Source organism: Psammomys obesus, unplaced genomic scaffold (assembly GCF_907164565.1).
Source record: "Psammomys obesus unplaced genomic scaffold, mPsaObe1.curated_primary_1811, whole genome shotgun sequence".
Taxonomy (NCBI): Eukaryota; Metazoa; Chordata; class Mammalia; order Rodentia; family Muridae; genus Psammomys; species Psammomys obesus.
The window spans coordinates 3614431-3631905 of record NW_026585643.1 but is presented as its reverse complement, the minus strand read 5'-3'; the positions used below and the strand labels follow the sequence as shown (position 1 = coordinate 3631905).

The 17475-nt window shown below is 46.6% G+C and overlaps 1 protein-coding gene across 3 annotated transcripts in view; it reads left to right on the top strand.

The window, feature by feature from the left end:
* Positions 1 to 17475, top strand: part of Lats2 (large tumor suppressor kinase 2) — a 52593-nt gene that overhangs the window by 704 nt on the left and 34414 nt on the right. Inside the window, exon 2 of one of the 3 annotated variants that reach the window (XM_055616964.1) lies at positions 10466 to 11006. The exons of 1 other annotated variant lie outside the window; for it this stretch is intronic. In XM_055616964.1, coding sequence (XP_055472939.1) covers positions 10668 to 11006 — 339 coding nt within the window. In that variant the 5' untranslated portion in view covers positions 10466 to 10667. Of the gene's footprint in view, positions 1 to 10465; positions 11007 to 17475 lie in introns of those variants that run through there. One more of the 3 variants, XM_055616976.1, reaches the window with a different exon arrangement.

Below are 17475 nucleotides of genomic sequence, written 5' to 3'. Positions count from 1 at the left end.
GTAACGCCTCCCCGGAGCCGCCGCCTCCCGGGCCGCCCTGCCGGCCGCGCCGCTCCCCCGGCCGGGGTCGCGCACACGCGAGCCTCCTGCGTGGCCGGGCTCTCGCCGGGGCCGCCCGGCCGCCCCTGCCCGGGGCCGCCGGCTGAGGACGAACGCCTGTGAGGGTGAACCCGAGAGAGCGGGACGAGCAGATTTTGTTGACGAAAAGAGTTTGAGCGCGGACTTTCACGTCTTTCAGCCTTTTCCTGCGTGCCCGTTTACTAGGGAATCTGTACTAAATCTTGCTCCGTATTTTTAGTTTAACCCCAGGTTAGGTCTGTAAGTGATGCTCACCGTTTTTGAGTGCTAAATGTGGAGACGAGGGTACTTCTTAGGAAATTTTTTTTAAAAAGGCAACTGTTATAATAAAAAGCGCTGACAAAAAATTTGCAGAACAGGAATGCAGACACTACTCAGAAAGCCTGTTTTAACGTAACTGTAATTAACAAGACATTACAGTGTTCAGCCTCTCGTAAAATTTTGACTGGTTATTCAGGTATAGAAAACACTGTTGGGCGAATCCGCCATGGTTCCCTTGAAGTTGCTTAACTTTGACCGTATTTCCAAATGTCAGCTTCATGTGGTACCAACAGAGGCTGCTGTGCAGAATTATTAGGAAAGAGTTATAGAATCAGAGAAGTTTTGAACTGAGAGTTATTCTTCAGCCTCCCCAGCTAGTTGGAATAATGTAAGTGAGAACTGGAGCTGTCGGTATTTCTCGCCTTGGCGAATCACAGCCTTGGTGGGAGGGACTTTCAGTGGTAGGCGGGGAACACGTTTACAATAAAATGCCTTGTTATTTTAAATGCTGTGTTGTAAATAGCCTGCCCTAGGCTCTTAAAACCCACTGCAGAGTGGACTTGGAGGGGTTGGAGCTGGTAAATCCACAGTAAACGCGTACGGAAGCTTTGGGGGAGCTTGGTGGGGGAGGGTAACGTGGGGGTGAGGAGTTCTGTTTGCATTGGGAAATTTGGACCGACACGACGTTTTGTATTTTATGCTTTTGATAACGTGAGACTTCTAAGCAGTATTCCATACTATTTAAAAATAGTATGCTCGAAGGACTACAGATGTTAAGTTGAATGTGTTTATATTGTCTTGGCTATAAATCTGCTCTACGAACGGATAAGCCGTTTCTAGTCCACAGAAGGATCGGGTCAGCTTCATGGAAGCTGTAGAAATTCCCAGCAATCGCTGCCCTTCTAAAAAGCCCATCGCGTGGTGTTTTATCTGGAGCATCTGGAACTGAGAGCAGTGTAGGGGCTCTGCTCCTTTCCTGTGGGCACGTGGAGTTAAGGACCTGCTTGGGAAGCTGGCATCCCTGAATGCTATTCCTGCTGCTCCCTCAGTGCTTGTAAGCAGAATGGTATTTGATTCATTGTTTCATCTTGAAGGTATAATAAAACAGTAATGTTGGAAATAAAGGTAATTGGTGGTGATGCCAAAATTAGGAGGGAAAGTTGGCATTGCTTAATGCTTGCCATTCACTTGGCAAATGCTTTATGTTGGTTAATGTCTAGACTGTGTCGACTTAATTGTGAGAGTGGTGGGTATTTTTTTTTTTTTTTTTTGGAGAGTTAATTAACAAGTAGTTTTTGTTCGTGTGCCAATATTTGACATACATAGGATTTTTCTGGAGGAAGAATGAAAACCATCGTGTTTCATAGCTGGAGTTCGAGTTTCTTGTTAGCCCTGACTGCTAAGCTACCGTTGCAGACCTGCAGGTCTCTAAATCAGCTAGCGAGCCACAGACCCTGAAGAGTGGAAGTTGGTTTTGAATGACGTAGGCCTGGCTTTAGAATACTGAACCTCTCTGCCTCCTGGCAGTTACCTGAAGCAGGAATGCTGAGGGCTAGCACTTCCCATTACAGCTCCGCACTCCTCCAGTCCTTCAGCTCTCTCAGCTGTTTCAGAACGTGGTCGTACACCTGAAATAATCATGCTCCTGCATCAAAACAGGCAAATGTGATTTAAATAATAACTGGAGGTTTTGGTCTAACAAATAGTGTTTTAAAATATACCCCCCCACACACAAACAAGAAAACAAAACTCTAAACCATATAAACAAGAATAGAACTGGAAGTGGGGTGACATTTGCCATTCCAGTGCAGGGGAGGCTAAGGCAGACTGTGAGTTTGAGGCCAGCCTGCACCACATAGGGCATGTTACAGCCAAGGCTGGCAAAACAGCTCGAATTTAATGACCTGAGTTTGAGTCCCCAGAACCTACATGGTAAAAGGAAAGAGCTAACTCCTGCAAGTTGTCCTCTGACCACCACAGGTGTGCTGTGACAGACACATACACACACGAAAAAAATAATTTTTTAAGTAGAAAGACTAAACTAGAACCAATGTGTATGATTAGTGTTACCCCACCAGGTCCAGCTTTTGGCTGGTTCACTGTGCTTGATGTGTTTGGCGGCCCTTGGACTGGGAAGCATGAGGTGAAAAGAGAGTAAGAATTCTGGAACATCTGCTAGCATTCTCCAGGATGGGGTTGAGGACTGGACCTGGGTTTGGTAGGAAGCATGGCAGGAATGCTTAAAATGCTGCGCTCAGTTGTTGGGAGCCGCCCAGCTCAGCCGAGGGTTTGGTAATGGGCTCCAGTTTCGCAGTGAAGTGGTGTTATTTTGTCATTTGTTACAGATTTTCTCTGTTTGGGGTCTTTGTTTTGCTTTGTTTGAGATAGGGATTCATTGGGAAGCCCTAGCTGCCCCAGAACTCTCCAGGTTGGCCCGGAACTCACTGTGTAGACCAAGATAGCCTAGGACTTTGGCAGTCTTGTTCCTTTCTCCTGAATGCTGGTATAACAGGTGTGAGTTACTTAGTTGTTTCCGGTTTTCTGTTTCAGTGTCTTGTAGTTTCCTTTAAAATATATCTAAATCAGTAGTTAATGCCAAACAGATTTCAAAAACTAGGTTTACTTTATTCGCTATTCCCAAGGGTCATATTTATGAATGTATTGATGAAGGAAAAATCCCCATCTGTCAGGTCTTGTTAAAATGGTGTGGGAGTAGCTCAGCAAAGCGCATCTCTAGCTGTCGTCTTCGTTTGACTGATGAGTATTTCCATGAAAATTTCACTTAAAAGTTTAAGATTTGGCTATGAAACCAACTGTCTTCAAGCTGAACCTTAAAATACAAGGTCTCCAAGCAGAGAAAAGAACTTCTCTTGTTTGTGACGCTGAAAGCGTGCTTCTTTCTAGATGGTTCTGTCAGGGACCTGGGACACCAGTAGGTGCTGTTTAACCACCTGTCAAAAAGACAGAGTTCCCTGCAGTGTTCAGGACATCACATCCTACAAAACGTTGGGGAGAGATGGGGAGGAAAGGCAGAGCACTGAGGAAAACCCAGTGGTATGTGTATGAGGTGCCAGGAAAGAGTCCTCCTTGCCTGCTGGGCTTCACATTGCTCATGAGTCTGGAAAGGGGAGGCTGAACCAAAACACTTGACTGCTGCTGCTCCAGGCCCGGCCACCTGGGCTTTCTTAGCTCAGCTACGCTCTGACAGAGAAAGGCCTTGACTTTTCCTGCTCTGGTGCACTGTTTTTATGTTTTTATTTTGAGACAAGGGCTCGGATCGCACAGGCTGGCCACACACTCAAAATGTAGCCTTGGGCTCTGGACTCCTGCCCTTCCCGGGCATCCCCCTTGGTGGGCTTTGTTCTGTTTGTTGGGGAAGGGTGGGCTGTGGCAGAAGGAGCTGCTCTGACTGGGGCCTCCTGCTTGCTGGATGGGTGCTCTACCCAGAGCCACACCTCCAGTCCCTTGGCTGGCTGGTTTGGAGTGTCTAGAACATACAGGGCTACTGTGTAGAAGTCTTCCCTTGGCGTGTTGCAGCGTCCGTGTTAGAGTGACGGGCTAGCATGGTGTGTGAACCTCCCAGCAGTTTAGGCTCTAGTCTGAGTGGAACTTTGCTTCACTGTTAGGACCCAGTGTTCAGGGTCAGATATTTCATCTATGAACCATGGTTTAGAAAGAGAACCAGTGTGTGTATGTGTGCGCAACACGTATGCATGCTTGAGTGTGCAACTATTTACAAGTGTGTAGTTTAGTCATTTGACGTTAAATGTGTTCTTGTCATTGTGGCAAACAGTACTTGTCTATTACCCAAAACTTTGTCATGGTCCCCTCAGTCAGTCATTTCCTGTTCCCTTGCCCCTGATTAATCTCCGCTCTTCTGTCTCTGGACTTGCCTGCTGTAGGTATGGAGGGTCAGCGGGATGGTACGGTATATTTTGTGAGCAGCTAACATCACTCAGCACCATGTCCCCAAGGTCCTCTACCTTATGGCCTGTAATAGGACTTCCTTCCTAAGGCTGAATGTTAGGGCATGGACATATGCTGTGTGATGATCTTGGAGAACTTGCCCCTTTTTTTAATTAATTAATTAATTAATTAATTAATTAGTTAGTTAATTATAACAGAATCTCAGTATGTACCCCTGGCCGGCCTGGAACATGCTGTGTAAGACTAGGTTGGCACTGGACTCGGAGAGATCCACTTGCCTCTCTCTACCTCTGGGATTAAAGAGGTGCACCACCGTGCCTGGCCCTGCTCAGTCACATTTTTTTTTGGCCTTTGGAGTTATACTTAGAGAAAGGGCATTGCCGTGGATGGAGCGCGTTCCTGCCCAGCCTAGACCTCTGTGCTCTGCAGAAGCTGCTAAGGCCCTCGGGGGACTGCTTCTGACAGGTGTCTCCTGAGTGTGTGTGGCCTTGTGTCAGGCAGCAAAGGGGGCAAACAAACAGAATGCTCCTGCCTGTCTTACACATTGCTTGCAGAACAACACACTGGAATCTCCTATAGGTAGAGATTGCATTGGGTTAGTTGTGGAAGTTACAGTTGGTCTCTTGGGTCAGGAAGGCCCTGCTGGCAGTCTCAGGGTCAGTGAGCCAGCCAGATATTGGAGTCTCTCCTCAGTGGAATATAGGCCGGTGACATATAGAAGTGAGGAAAGACCTCGTGCTTTTAACCAGCATGGGATCTCAGACGTGTGCAGCCTGGTGCTTGGCTGCAGGTCTGTATTTCAGTTGGCTTGGGACATGACTAGACTGGCTTTTTTTTTCCTTGTACCTTTCTCTTTCACATACAAAGAAGTCCACTTTCACTTTCTCAGACCATCCCACACTTAACAAGAGAGACGCATGGATGTACCTGCTCTGTGTTCAGCTTGGCATCTGCTTTCAGCCATGCTGAATTTTGGCTATTTCTCGTCTCCTGCCCTGAGTAAAATTTTTCGCCTATTCATGCTGATCCCTTGGGTGTATCCCTGTCCCACACTTCCTCAGCCCTGCTCTGTGAACATTACTAGTTCCAATGGGTTCTACCTCTTGGTGCTTTTGGGCTGGGCTGCTTCTCTTTACTTCCAGATATAACCTGTTTTACAGCCCAAGATTTTTTTCTTTCTCATTTTTTTTTTTTAAACAAGTTCTCTCTATGTAGTCCTGGTGCTCCTGGAACTCAGAGAGCTACCTGTCTCTGCCTTTCAAGTGCTGGGATTAAAGGCGTGCACCACCATACCTGGCTTTTTTGTCAATTTTTTCATTAACACGTTTTATACAGTTCTTAAATAATTATTTTGTCTGTCTCCTGTGTTGACGTTTACATTGCATAGTCAGAGGGTGGTCATTCTTTAAGTAACCCGGTGAGAGGGGCACCTCAGGAGGCTGTTCAGTTTGTGCACTGGTTAGAAGTCCTGCACCTGTGAGGGTGCGCCTCATGTCACAGATATAACGGTTCACCTGAGCGTGTGCTCAGCATAGTTGAGGACCGGGCTACTCTGAGGACTGGACAGCCACCTTCCTTGACAGTGCCATGTACATTTTCCGTAAAGTATACATGAGCACCCTCTTCTGGGGCCGTTGCCGTTTTGCCAGCGCCTGGAAGTTGGTCCAGTTTCTACCATCCTTTGATTTAGACTCTTCCTGCCTGACTCTGCCAGGCTATGACAGGTGGTATCAGAGTTGGCTGTATGTGGTCAGGGCTGGAAATGTCCCAGGGCAAGAGCCGATGAAACACTTTCTTCTTTCATAAGGTGTCAGTCACATCAGCTGCCATGGGCCCGCCAGGGACTCTAAGAAGTCTTGGTGGGGGAGCGTTGTCTTGAAGCAGACCACTCACTCCTCCTCCTTAGTCCAGACCCCAAACTTATGCCAGTGTGGCCTGAAGGGCAGCGGCACCATGTGTTGGTTAGTTCTGGGAGATTTGCACAGGACAACAGTACCTAGCAGTGAGTGACGGCTGCTGCCATATATGGCATTGATGAGTGAACAAGAATCACACCCACAGTGGCTAAGCAGAGGCCAGAGGCTGCATAATCCTACAGTTAAAAGCTACAAAAGCTGGCCAGACTGATCCTAGGGGTTAAAGGTCAAGAATATGTCTTGGGGCTGGGCAAGGGGTGGTAGTGGCCCGCCGCCTGTGTGGCTGCTGCTTCTGCGATGTGAGCTCCCCTGAGTGCTGTCAGCCTGGTAGTGTGTGCTAGGAAAAGCTAGGAGATCCCCAGGCCTCCTGTTCTTCCTAGCTTCAGCAGCCTGGTGCAGAACAAATCCCTGGGGAAGCTTGGAAGGCTTGAGCCCACTAGGATTCCTTTGTTGCCCAGTGACCGGCCTTAGCTATGGGATGGGCAGGAAATGTGGCTTGCTTTGGTTTTAGAGAACTTTGTGTGGCTGTTTCCTTCATAGCACTTGCTCTGGCCTAGCTGTGTGAAAGGGCTATCCTTCTCCGTAGTCTGCTAGGTCCTTTGGTGGTAAAGTCTGGCCTGTCACGGACCGTACCTTACCAAAGGAATGTTCCAGGAGGGACTTCTATCCTCTGTCCTGATGACCCTATAGCATGTGTGAATGGGTAGCTACAGGCTAGTTAATGCCTGAGACTTTTATGGTAGCTACCTGAGACTTTAAGCCCAGATCTCTGGCTGGGTGTGGCCAGGTCCTGAAGCTCTGTTCCACATCCCAGCATCTGTGGACTAGAGTGCTGCACTGCTGCCTCAGTCACCCTCAGGATTCCTGGCCAGGGCCCTGCTCCTAACCCAGCTGTGCACATTTGCCAAAGGCCCTTCTAGAAGGAGTCCTGGTGCCTTTGTGGTTTGTCCCCAGTCCCCAGGAAAGTTCCAGTCTCACTGTTCTGAGCCCTGTGGAGGAGCTTGCATTCTTCCTTCCAGCAGGAATTTTACCCCCACCCCCTCCCCAGGCAGACTCCTTACCTCCGCTCAGTTTCTCTGACTTTCCCGCCATCCTTCCATTCTGTGCTGGGTTCCCCTCCTTTGGGGCCTCTCTTTCTCTGTAGCTCATTTGCTGACCTTACCCTCTGCCTCACTTCACTGTAAATTGCTGAAGGGGAGGTTCTTAGTCACTCTGTCAGTGCCCGAGGCTTAATAGGCCTAGAATCTAACCTGTAGGGGAGGCTGAGGCAGGAGGATTTTGAGTTTCAGGTCTGCCTTGCTATTTAGCAAGGCCTTGCTCAAAAAAAGATGCCCCCAGGGGCTGGAGAGATGGTACTCTTCCAAAGGTCCTGAGTTTAGTTCCCACATGATGGCTCACAACCATCTATAATGAGATCTGGTGCCCTCTTCTGGTGCACAGGTACACATGCAGGCAGAGTGCTGTATAATCAGTCAATCAATCTTTTAAAAAAAGTATCCCCCAGGGGCTAGAGAGATGGCTTAGGGGTTAAGAAAACTTGTTGCTCTTTTAGAGGACCAGGGTTCCATTTGTGGTACCCACATGGGCCTCAAAATCATTCATAACTCCAGCTCCAGGGAGTCTAATATCTTCTGACTTCAGAAGCACCAGGCGTGCATCAGGTGTGCATACATACATAGAGGCAAACCACTCAGACACAGAAAACAGACCCCCCCCCCCCCGCAAAGAGTAGTGAGTGGAGGGCAGGGAGGCTGCACCATGTCAGGTCCTCTTGCACTGTTGTCTGTTGTAAAGACAGGTGGTTTTGCTTTACCTGTCACCTTGACCCAACGTAGAATCACCTGGGACAGCTTAGGGAGGGATTACTTGCTTGGTTTGTCCTGTGGGTCTGTTGGCTGGGAGACAGTTTAGATTGTATTCACTGAAGCAGAAGACTCACCCACGTGGACCAGGCCATTCTCAGGGGATCCTGGGCTGTGTCAGTGTGAGCAAGCAGGAATATGTGCACTTACTCTCTTTGCATTTGACAAGTTCCCACTGTATGATGTCCCATAATGATGGGGACTGTGACCTGGAATTGTGAGCCAAGCAGACCCTTCCTCCCTAATTGCTTTTTGTCCGGTGTTTCTCATAGGTGTATTCTCTATTTTAATGTTTGAAAGAAAGGGAAGGAAATGAAAGCTTAGAAGCTGGGACTTTTGTGTGAGTTCTGAATGGGCAAGCAGCAGTCCAGACCTCCCGGGGTCCTCCACACATGTGCTACAGCCTCTTAGAAAGCCTTCCATTTCTGTTGGAATGTGAGTTATGGTTTTAGAAACCTAGGTCTTTCAGAGCAGATGCTCTGACCAGGAAGTCCCTGGGAGTGAGTTGGTTGCAGTGTGCCCCATTTTCCATCAGTTAAGCAGCGCCCTAGGCTTCTGGGCCATAGCCAACCTGGGACCCAAGGGCTCAGCTGTCCAGATCTCATAGTCCACCATCTGCATTGCCTTACACAACCATTTCAGGGCCTCAGAGTACTAGAAACCACATACTAAAACAGATTTCATGTTGAGAATTTGAGTCTGGTTCTTTTAATGGAGTCTCCTCAATTGTACTGAGAAAGAGGATCCAGCAGTGAAGACGACTGTCCGTACAGAACACGGTCATTTTAATGTCAGTTCTAGTGTTTCCTAGTCTGTATGCTTATGTAAGTTAATGCATATAAAAAGCTCGACAGTGTCTAGCCTGTAGTAAGTGGTTAGGGCGTTCATCAGAGCTAGAAGTCCCAGTTCTTTGCCTGTCTTTAGAGGGAGTTCTTTTGGGAGTCAGTTTGCTTTGTTTATTGAAACTCCAAAGTATGTCCTTTGAAGTCAGCTTTCTGAGTTCCTTAGAAGAGGAGAATCAGCAGGAGGAGGGGAAAAGACAGGATGGGTAAGGGGGCAGTGGGCTTTGGTACGATCTGGAGTGTGCCATCCTGTCTTTACCACAAAGAGCACCTCTGCAAGTGAGGACAGTTTGTGAGTGAGTGAGGGCACAGTGAAGAGTGCCAACGCCCCACTGTTGGCATTATCCATGCTCCTGCTTTGTGACTCTGTTACCTCTTGATAAATACGTCATCAAGTGGAAAATTGTAACTGAAAAACTCATTTAATCCATAAAACCTACAGCTCAGCTCAGCAACACGGCACGCTGAAGAGCATCATGCTTTCTTCTTGTCATCTCAGGGTAGCTGGTAGCTGTGGCCACTGACTAGCATGGAGAGGAGCCTCAGACTGCACAGTTATCCCAGGAAAAAGTCCAAGTGCAAATCCTGAGGAAAGTGTCCCCAAGGGCCTGTTTCTTCTGGATGACCACAGTTCAAGACTCCTAAGCACGATTTTCCTAAGTAGAGACCTCTCTCTAGCACTCTTGTCTTTTTAAAGATGTGTTTATTGCCGGCATGGTGGTACATGCTTGTAATCCCAGCACTCTAGGAGGCAGAGGCAGGCGGATCTCTGTGAATTCGAGAACAGCTTGATCTACAAAGTGAGTCCAGGACAGCCAAGGCTACACAGAGAAACCCTGTCTCGAGAAACAAACAAACTTTATTTCATGTGTGTGACTGTTTGGCTTGCATGTGTGTATTGCACCACATTTGTGGCTAGTGCCTAAAGAGGGCGTCAGATCCCCAGAACTAGAGTTAATAAGGGTTGTGGCTGACCCCATAGGTGCTGGGAATGGAACCCCGGTCCTCTGGCAGAGTGGCAGGTGCTGTTCACTGCTGAGTCAACTCTGCAGCTCCCTTATGGTCATTCCCAAGGTGTTGTGTGGAGCACTGTGAACTGCCGTAGAGGATCCTTTCAATATGAAGGGTTTTTGTTTGTTTGTTTGTTTCCCCCAGAAAAAGGGGAGGCCTTCATTAGGAAAATATTCAAAAAATGTGAAGGATCACAGCCTCAGGTGGGTAAAGATGTCAGACAGTGGTATGGATCAGGAATTAGTTGGTATTAGGAACAAGCTTGAAATTTACTTGGTGTGTTTAACCCCAAATCCTCAAGCTGTGGTTTTTAGAAGTACATGATACTGGGCTTAGTGGTTGTCAGCCTGTGTGGTGTTTGTGGAGACGCTGGCTGTGGGCTTCCTGTTACCGGAACCTTCCTGGGACAGCTCCAGAACCAAATAATAGTACATGACACTTCTGAGATTGACATGCTTTTCTTTACTTTCTGGGTCATATTTTCCAAGTCACCATGCACTTATGGAAAGTAGCTTTAACATTACGTGAAATTCGCAAATGAATATTTTTGTCCCATTTTCTTTTTCAGAGAGTGATGCTCTTCAAAATGAAAACTCTGGAAAATATTAGGTTTTCTTTAGGAACTGCAGAAATTGAAGGACAGAATATTTTTGAAAGGAAGTTGTTCTGAAAGCATGTTTACAATTAACTGACACTATTGACTGTTCTTTTTAAAATAATAAGACACTTTGAGAAGATTGTATTTATGGTAAAAGGAAACTGGACTAACGATGAGGCCAAAGACTTTTCCTGCCACAACTTACTCTGGAAATAGCCGGCAGCGATTGCAGGAGATCCGAGAGGGGCTGAAGCAGCCGTCCAAGTCTTCTCCCCAGGGGCTGCCACTGGGACCAAACAGTGACACTTCCCTGGATGCCAAAGTCCTGGGGAGCAAAGATGCCTCCAGGCAGCAGCAGATGAGAGCCACCCCGAAGTTTGGACCTTATCAAAAAGCGCTCAGGGAAATCCGATACTCCCTACTGCCTTTTGCCAATGAATCAGGCACTTCAGCGACTGCAGAAGTAAACCGGCAGATGCTTCAGGAATTGGTGAATGCAGGATGCGACCAGGTGGGTCCAGGCGCCAGCATCCCTCAGCAGCTCTGTGGAAACTTTAAACTGTTTTAACACCTGACCTTTTTGCGTGTCCCTGAGCCAATTGCCACCTTCCCTCCAAGGGTCTTAGCTGTTCTTCCTCCTTGAAATTGTTCCTTGTGCCTTTTTCCTTGTGTGTGCATGCATGGAGCCCAGGGCTCTGCGCATCCGCTTCCCTGCTGAGCTGTGCCGTCTTCCAGGTCTGTTCTTAGCCCTTTTCTTGGGACCTGCTTGAGATTATCCTAAGCTTCTGTGGGGAAAGAGACAGACTTCTCTTGCCTTGTTTTTGGTTTGTACATTTATTTCCTTCCTGTGGGAGTGCTGCTTATATTTAACATGTATTAGCAATTGCCTCTTTTTTACTATTTTTTTAAAATTTTATTTGTTGACAGTTTTATACCTGTGCTTATTCTGATTTATTATATTTACTTAATTATTTTTTAAAACAAAGTGCCATATAGTTTATGATGGCCTTGAACTCCTGATCTTTCTTCCTGCACCTTTCTAGTTCTGGGGTTATAGGAGTGTGCCACCATAGGCAGGAGTTTTCTCCTATTTTAAAAAATGGAATGTACGCTGTTATGGAAGATACAGCCATGTTCATAGGGTCAGAAGCATTGTTAGACAACATGGGATCATCAGAATGTGGCTGCACACCCTGCCTTCCCAGGCTCAGAGCCAGCGTTGTCATTGGTGGAACGTACTACTCAGAACTGCATATTCAGGACCCTTTCACAGAGTGTGTATCTGACTTTGTCACCGTCATAGCACAGGCTAACCATGTCACCCTTCACTTCTGGAAGGAATGTCAATCCTCATGGAGCTTACTGCCTTAGAATTTAGAGAACTGACTACTGAGATGATATGTTTGTGAAACAGCCCACTTTTGGTGACGGCCGTCTGACACTTAGGGTTGTGCTGGAGTTAGCTTGGCCCCTACAAGCAGTGTTTAGTGGAGGCCCTGTCATACAGCACAGCATCTTGAGTGATGGATGGCCTGCTGTAGCAGCGCAGGCTGACAGCAGCTGCATGGCCTGTCTTCTTGTGAAAGTGTGAGGTTAAATACGCTGCCAAATGCTGCTCTCTGACAGAACATGGTAGCCTAAAAGTGAGGAAGAAAAACAAACAAAGCAAAAAGTGAGGAAGAGACTGCAGAGTGAGGGTGAGGGGGAGCTTTCAGGTCAACAGCAAACCTTAGGATCCTCTCTGACTATAACTCAGTTGGAAACAAAAGAGGCAACCAGAACCTGGTGGTTTTTTGGAGTTGTACTTCAAATGTAAAAGAAGCAAGTCAAATAAATGATCCAGAGTACAGGTGGCATCTTATTAAAGTAAAATCCATTAGTGATAATTGCAGAGCAAGAAATGAACTGCGTGCTTCTCTAAACAGTGAGATACAAATGCAGGGCAATTTAGGCTTGAGACGCCTGCACAGGCCCCTCCACGCCTAATTTATGTTAATTGCCAGCAGAAAGGCCTCCCATTTACCATATTTAATCCTCCTGAAATAATTCAATCAGTTTGCTGTCTAGTGTTACTTTAAAACTTAAAATAGCTGTGCCTCCCCCCTCCCCTTACCATCCAAGTCAGACAAGGGTGCTTTTGCTTTGGGAAGGTTCTGGTAGGAAAGTCATTATGTGAACACAAACAACAGGAAGGGAAGATTGACAGTGCCCTGGAGCTGTGTATGGGTGGGTGGAAGCTCATTGTTTCAATCTGGTGTGCTAGGTGAAAGGCATTCTTGCTCGCACCTTTTTCCTTTGTCCCTATTCCATTAGATGCACTGCTTAGATGCAACTTGGTTCTTCCCTACTTCACCTTACATCTTTAGGTTTCTTGTAAAGCAGAGTGGCTGTGGGACGGTGTTCCCCATGGCGCGTAGTGGCGGGGTCCCATGCCTTTTCCACACACACACTTTTTTCTGAGCTAGGTTCTTGATATATGTCTAGGCTGGCTTTGAACTTCTGAGCTTAAGTGAACTGCTAGTTTTGCTCTACTGCAATTAACTCCACAGGTAATATCTTTTTTAAAATTTTTATTTGATTTTATGTGCATTAGTGTGAAGGTATCAGATCCCATTATATTGGGGTTACAGACAGTTGTGAGCTGCCATGTGGGTGCTGAGAATTGAACCTGGGTTTGGAAGAGTAGGCAGTGCTCTTAACCACTGAGCCATCTCTCCAGCCATAGGAAATATCTTACCACCTGTACACATGTGTTTTCCTATATTATTTGTACTGTGAATAGTTGGAAATAGTTACTTGAGTGCTTGAAATGGGAATTTTCTGTTAAATATCATATAAAATAAAATTTACATCTTAAATGTGTGTAATTTATAAACTTAGAGCCCCATGAATTTTCACACATTAATTACACTCGTATCTGTTACGCACCATATCTAACATGAATAATGCTTTTGTAATTAAACCTTTTAAGATGGAAGTATCTGGAAAAATGGAAAGATGATAGGGTATTTTCAATGTAACAGCATTTGCCAAATGATGCACTGTGTACAAAATGTGCATAACATTTGCAAATAAATCACTTGAAGCCTTATAGATAGGCAACTAGGTTAATATAGGAGGAGCTAGCTGTTGTTCAGCTAGAGTTTGAGGCCTCGGAAGGTGAGGTGGCTTGGAGTTCGGCCTTGTAGTGTCTGTCACTAGGCTCAGTGCTGGGTGGCTGCTGGCTTTTCTGTGTCCTGTGACTTCTCCTTGTTCCCTCACATCCACTGAGGGTGTCGGGTAGGTATGACATCTGCCTCCTCTTTTGTGGCATTTTGCTGGCCGAGTGCACAGCCCTTGCAGGCACTGGTGTCCCCAGTGCTGCAGCTGCAGATCTGATCCTCAGCATACTCCAACTGCCCATTCTCCACTGGGGACAGACTGTTTATTTGGGGCTTTCAGGGTACCCTTTTGTAGCTTCCCACCTTCTTCCTGGAGGGATCCTAGTGCCCATCAAGCTTGTTTTATTTTAGCAGCAGGCTCTTCCTGAAGCCCCCATGTGGATCTGAGCTGTTCCTGTTTAGCCCTCCATAGCAATTTGACTCACAGGGCACTTGATTCTGGAGGCTGTGTGGGCAGAGTGTGCGTACTGTGGTCTCACTTCCCCACTTCTGAGGTTCCTTATGAAGACTGGGTAACATGAAGAGAGCCATAGAAAGCAGATATAGTATGTACACCTGAAAACCAGTGCTGAGTTTGAGTCCTCCCTGGGCTACAGAGGGAGACCTCACCCTCAAGTAAGGAAAAGGAAATTGGGAGAAAAGACTGAAGAAGGCTAGCGGAGCTGCTGTCCTCAGCTTTGTGACGGGATCTGCCTCAGTGAGTCTGAAGTACAGACACTGGACACTGGAAGGACAGCAGATCCAGATCTCAGACCCTGCCTCCTCCTCCTTCCTTTCTGGAAAGGGGTCGACCTTTCAACATGAATGCTGTCCTGAAATACTAGTAAGTGGGGAAGGAGGCAAGCTTGTCTCACTTCGCGACACTAGTGACAGGAAACGGCTCACAATGGTCTTTGGGTGTGACAGTTGTTTGCTTTACCACCTTCTTCTTTTTTAAAAATGACTTTCAAATCAAGTTTGGCACTGCCAAAAGGTAAAGCACATACTTTTTTGAAAACGGATTTTTAAAAAGGATTTCAGGGTAGCTCAGTGGCAGAGTAGTGCCTAGTTTATGCAAAACCCCTCATCCTACCAGCACCTCAGCCAGCCCACTAAGAAAAAGACTAAAGTGACTTTGAGGAGACGCAAGAGTTTCTGCCTCTCTGTCATTCCCGCTCTGTAGTCTTCTCTCTAACTGCTTGATAAGGAATGCCCCTCTGTGGACGGTTAGCAAATACAGACATTTGTAAGACAAGAATAGATTGCCTGTAGTATCCCACTCCAGTCTAGCAAGGCCCAACCCTGCTTTTAGCTTTGGAGATTGGGTATATTCAGGGTACTGTGACTGTAGAGAGATTGCTTGTAATTTTATAGACATAGATATGACCACTCTGTAACATTTTGGGTTTAAAATTAGGCAGTGTTTTTCTAATTCAAAAAAGCTTGTATTATGTTAAGCAGTATATGAATATAGTAGACATGCCTTTTTTGTTTGTTTGTTTTTCGAGAGAGGGTTTCTCTGTATATAGCCTTGGCTGTCCTGGAACTCACTCTGTAGACCAAGCTAGCCTTGAATTCACAGAGATCCACCTGCCTCTTCCTCCCTGAGTGCTGGGATTACGGATGTGCACCACCATGCCTGGCTGACATTTTTTTTTTTTTTAAACAGCAAATTAGGCTCATGTTGTATGTAGTAGTTTGTGGCTAGCTTTCTTCCTTAGTACCCTTGGGTCTTTTCACTTCTGGAAGCATTTCCCACCATCCTCAGAAAGGTGCTAGAGAACCCCTGTCCCTTTTGTCCTGCTCTGGTCCTATGGATTCTGTTCTCAGACTTCCTGGTGCTGTCCTCTCTGCTCTACCCCCCAGGCTGTCTTCAGGCAGTGTTTCAAGTGAGCTTTTCCCTCATCATCTCTTCTCTTATTATCTTGTAATTCCTTCATAGCATTTAGCAGAGCTTGTTGTTGAATGGTAGAGCACTGTAGGCCTTAGCTCAGGAAGCAACAACTTTTTTCTAGCCACCATTTTCTGAAACTCAGAGCCAAGCAAGCATAAAAATACCCGTAAGCAAGTCAAGGGGCAGACGTTTCATCATGAACATTTTCATGTCACTTAATACCATTTCAAAACATGACTTTAAAGCTTGCATTGTAGTCTGTTGCTCAAATAACTGTGTTGCGTATTTTATCATAAAAAGCTGGAATGAGCCAAGTGTGGTGGCCCACGCCTATAATCCCAGCACTGGGGAGGCAGAGGCAGGTGGATCTTTGTGAGTTTGAGGTCAGCCTGGTCTACAAAGCAAGTCAGGACGGCCAAGGCTGCATAGAGAAACCCTGTTCAAAAAAAAAAGCTGAATGAGCATCCTTCTCCATGAATTTGAACAGATGGCACTGATTTTGTTGGTGTAAATTTTAGAAATGGAATTACTAGGGTAAATAATGTTTTTTATAGTTTTTTACCTGTATTGCTGAAGTAACAGAATAAGCTTAGGCATGCATTTCCTGATCACCTGAACTACGAAACAGCCCTGAGAGAATTGTTTCTCTATGTACCCACTGCAGTTGCCAGGGTACAGAGGTGTTGACCCGCACTGTCCCTCAGTGACCTGAGAGCCTGACCGCCACACCTCTTCCCCTGACCCCAGCCCTCAGCACAGATGCTATTGTTTACCACAATAAGAAGGTGGCTGGCAATCACAGATAGATTTACTTGAAGCCCATTTTGTCACCCTCAAGTTTTTGTCACAATTATGTGGTGATCAGCTGGTCTTCCAAGCTGTAGCACAAACGTAGCTCAGGTTAGGAATCCTAGCAGCCTGACAGAAGGTCCCATGGGGGCAAGACTCTGAGTTCTAGCCTTTGGTTTGCAAGGCCAGTTGAGGACTTTTAAAAAACTTTCTGTTGTCAGCAAACCATTTTGTGGATGTAGAATAGAGAAGGGGCTGGAGAGATGACGCAGTTAAGAGCACTGGCTGCTTTTCCAGAAGACTGGATTTGATTCCCAGCACTCATATGGCAGCTCACAACTATTTGTAAGTCCAATTCCAGGGGATCCAACTCCCTCTTCTGGCCTCCTGAAGTACTGCATGCCCAGCCATAAATGCAGGCAAAACATTCAGGTTTTGTTAAGTGTTCCTTATGTCTTTCTTGGGGTGTGGGAAACAATGGGAGGCTGCTTTTTGACCCATGTCCCTCAACTCAGTGCTGCTTTAACAGCCAGCCTCACTGTGTCAGGAACAAGGTGCTCAGTGATGCTCCAAGTGTCAGAGGCAGGAGACTGGACACCTGAGCTTGCTGGCCTTGTCACTGCTGCTACTAGATCCGAAGCTTCCGGGGTTACTGCTGTAGGTAGGTAAAGGCTGCCGGGAGGGGGGAGCAGGGTGTGCTGTCATGTAGGGTCCGTGGTGTCTTTAAGGGCCTGGATGCCTTTTGTCTGCCCTTCACAAGTGTGGCTTTCCTCATCCAACATGACAAACAAGAGTAAGTTGGGGCAGCAAGAGCTTCTACTCTGCTAGCTCATTGTTCGATAGCTCCTGCTGAGCTAGGACCTGAGTGCTGAGGAGCCTCGCAACAGGCCCATCACAAGGCCACTCCTAACAAAACTGTGCTGTCAGTCAGGAAGAAAGAGAAGACAGATCTTGTTAGGAGTCTGTATTGTAGCTGCATCATCTGACATTATCACCAGAGAAAATTACTGAGTTAAATGCTCCTGCATCATGGCTATCTTGAGAAGTGGAAAGAATGCCTGCCTGCCTGCATGGTGGCTGGGACATGTTGGAATATGGTGGCAAAACCCAATGCCATCTGCCATATTTTGTGAAATAATAAGATAATTGTCCTCTGA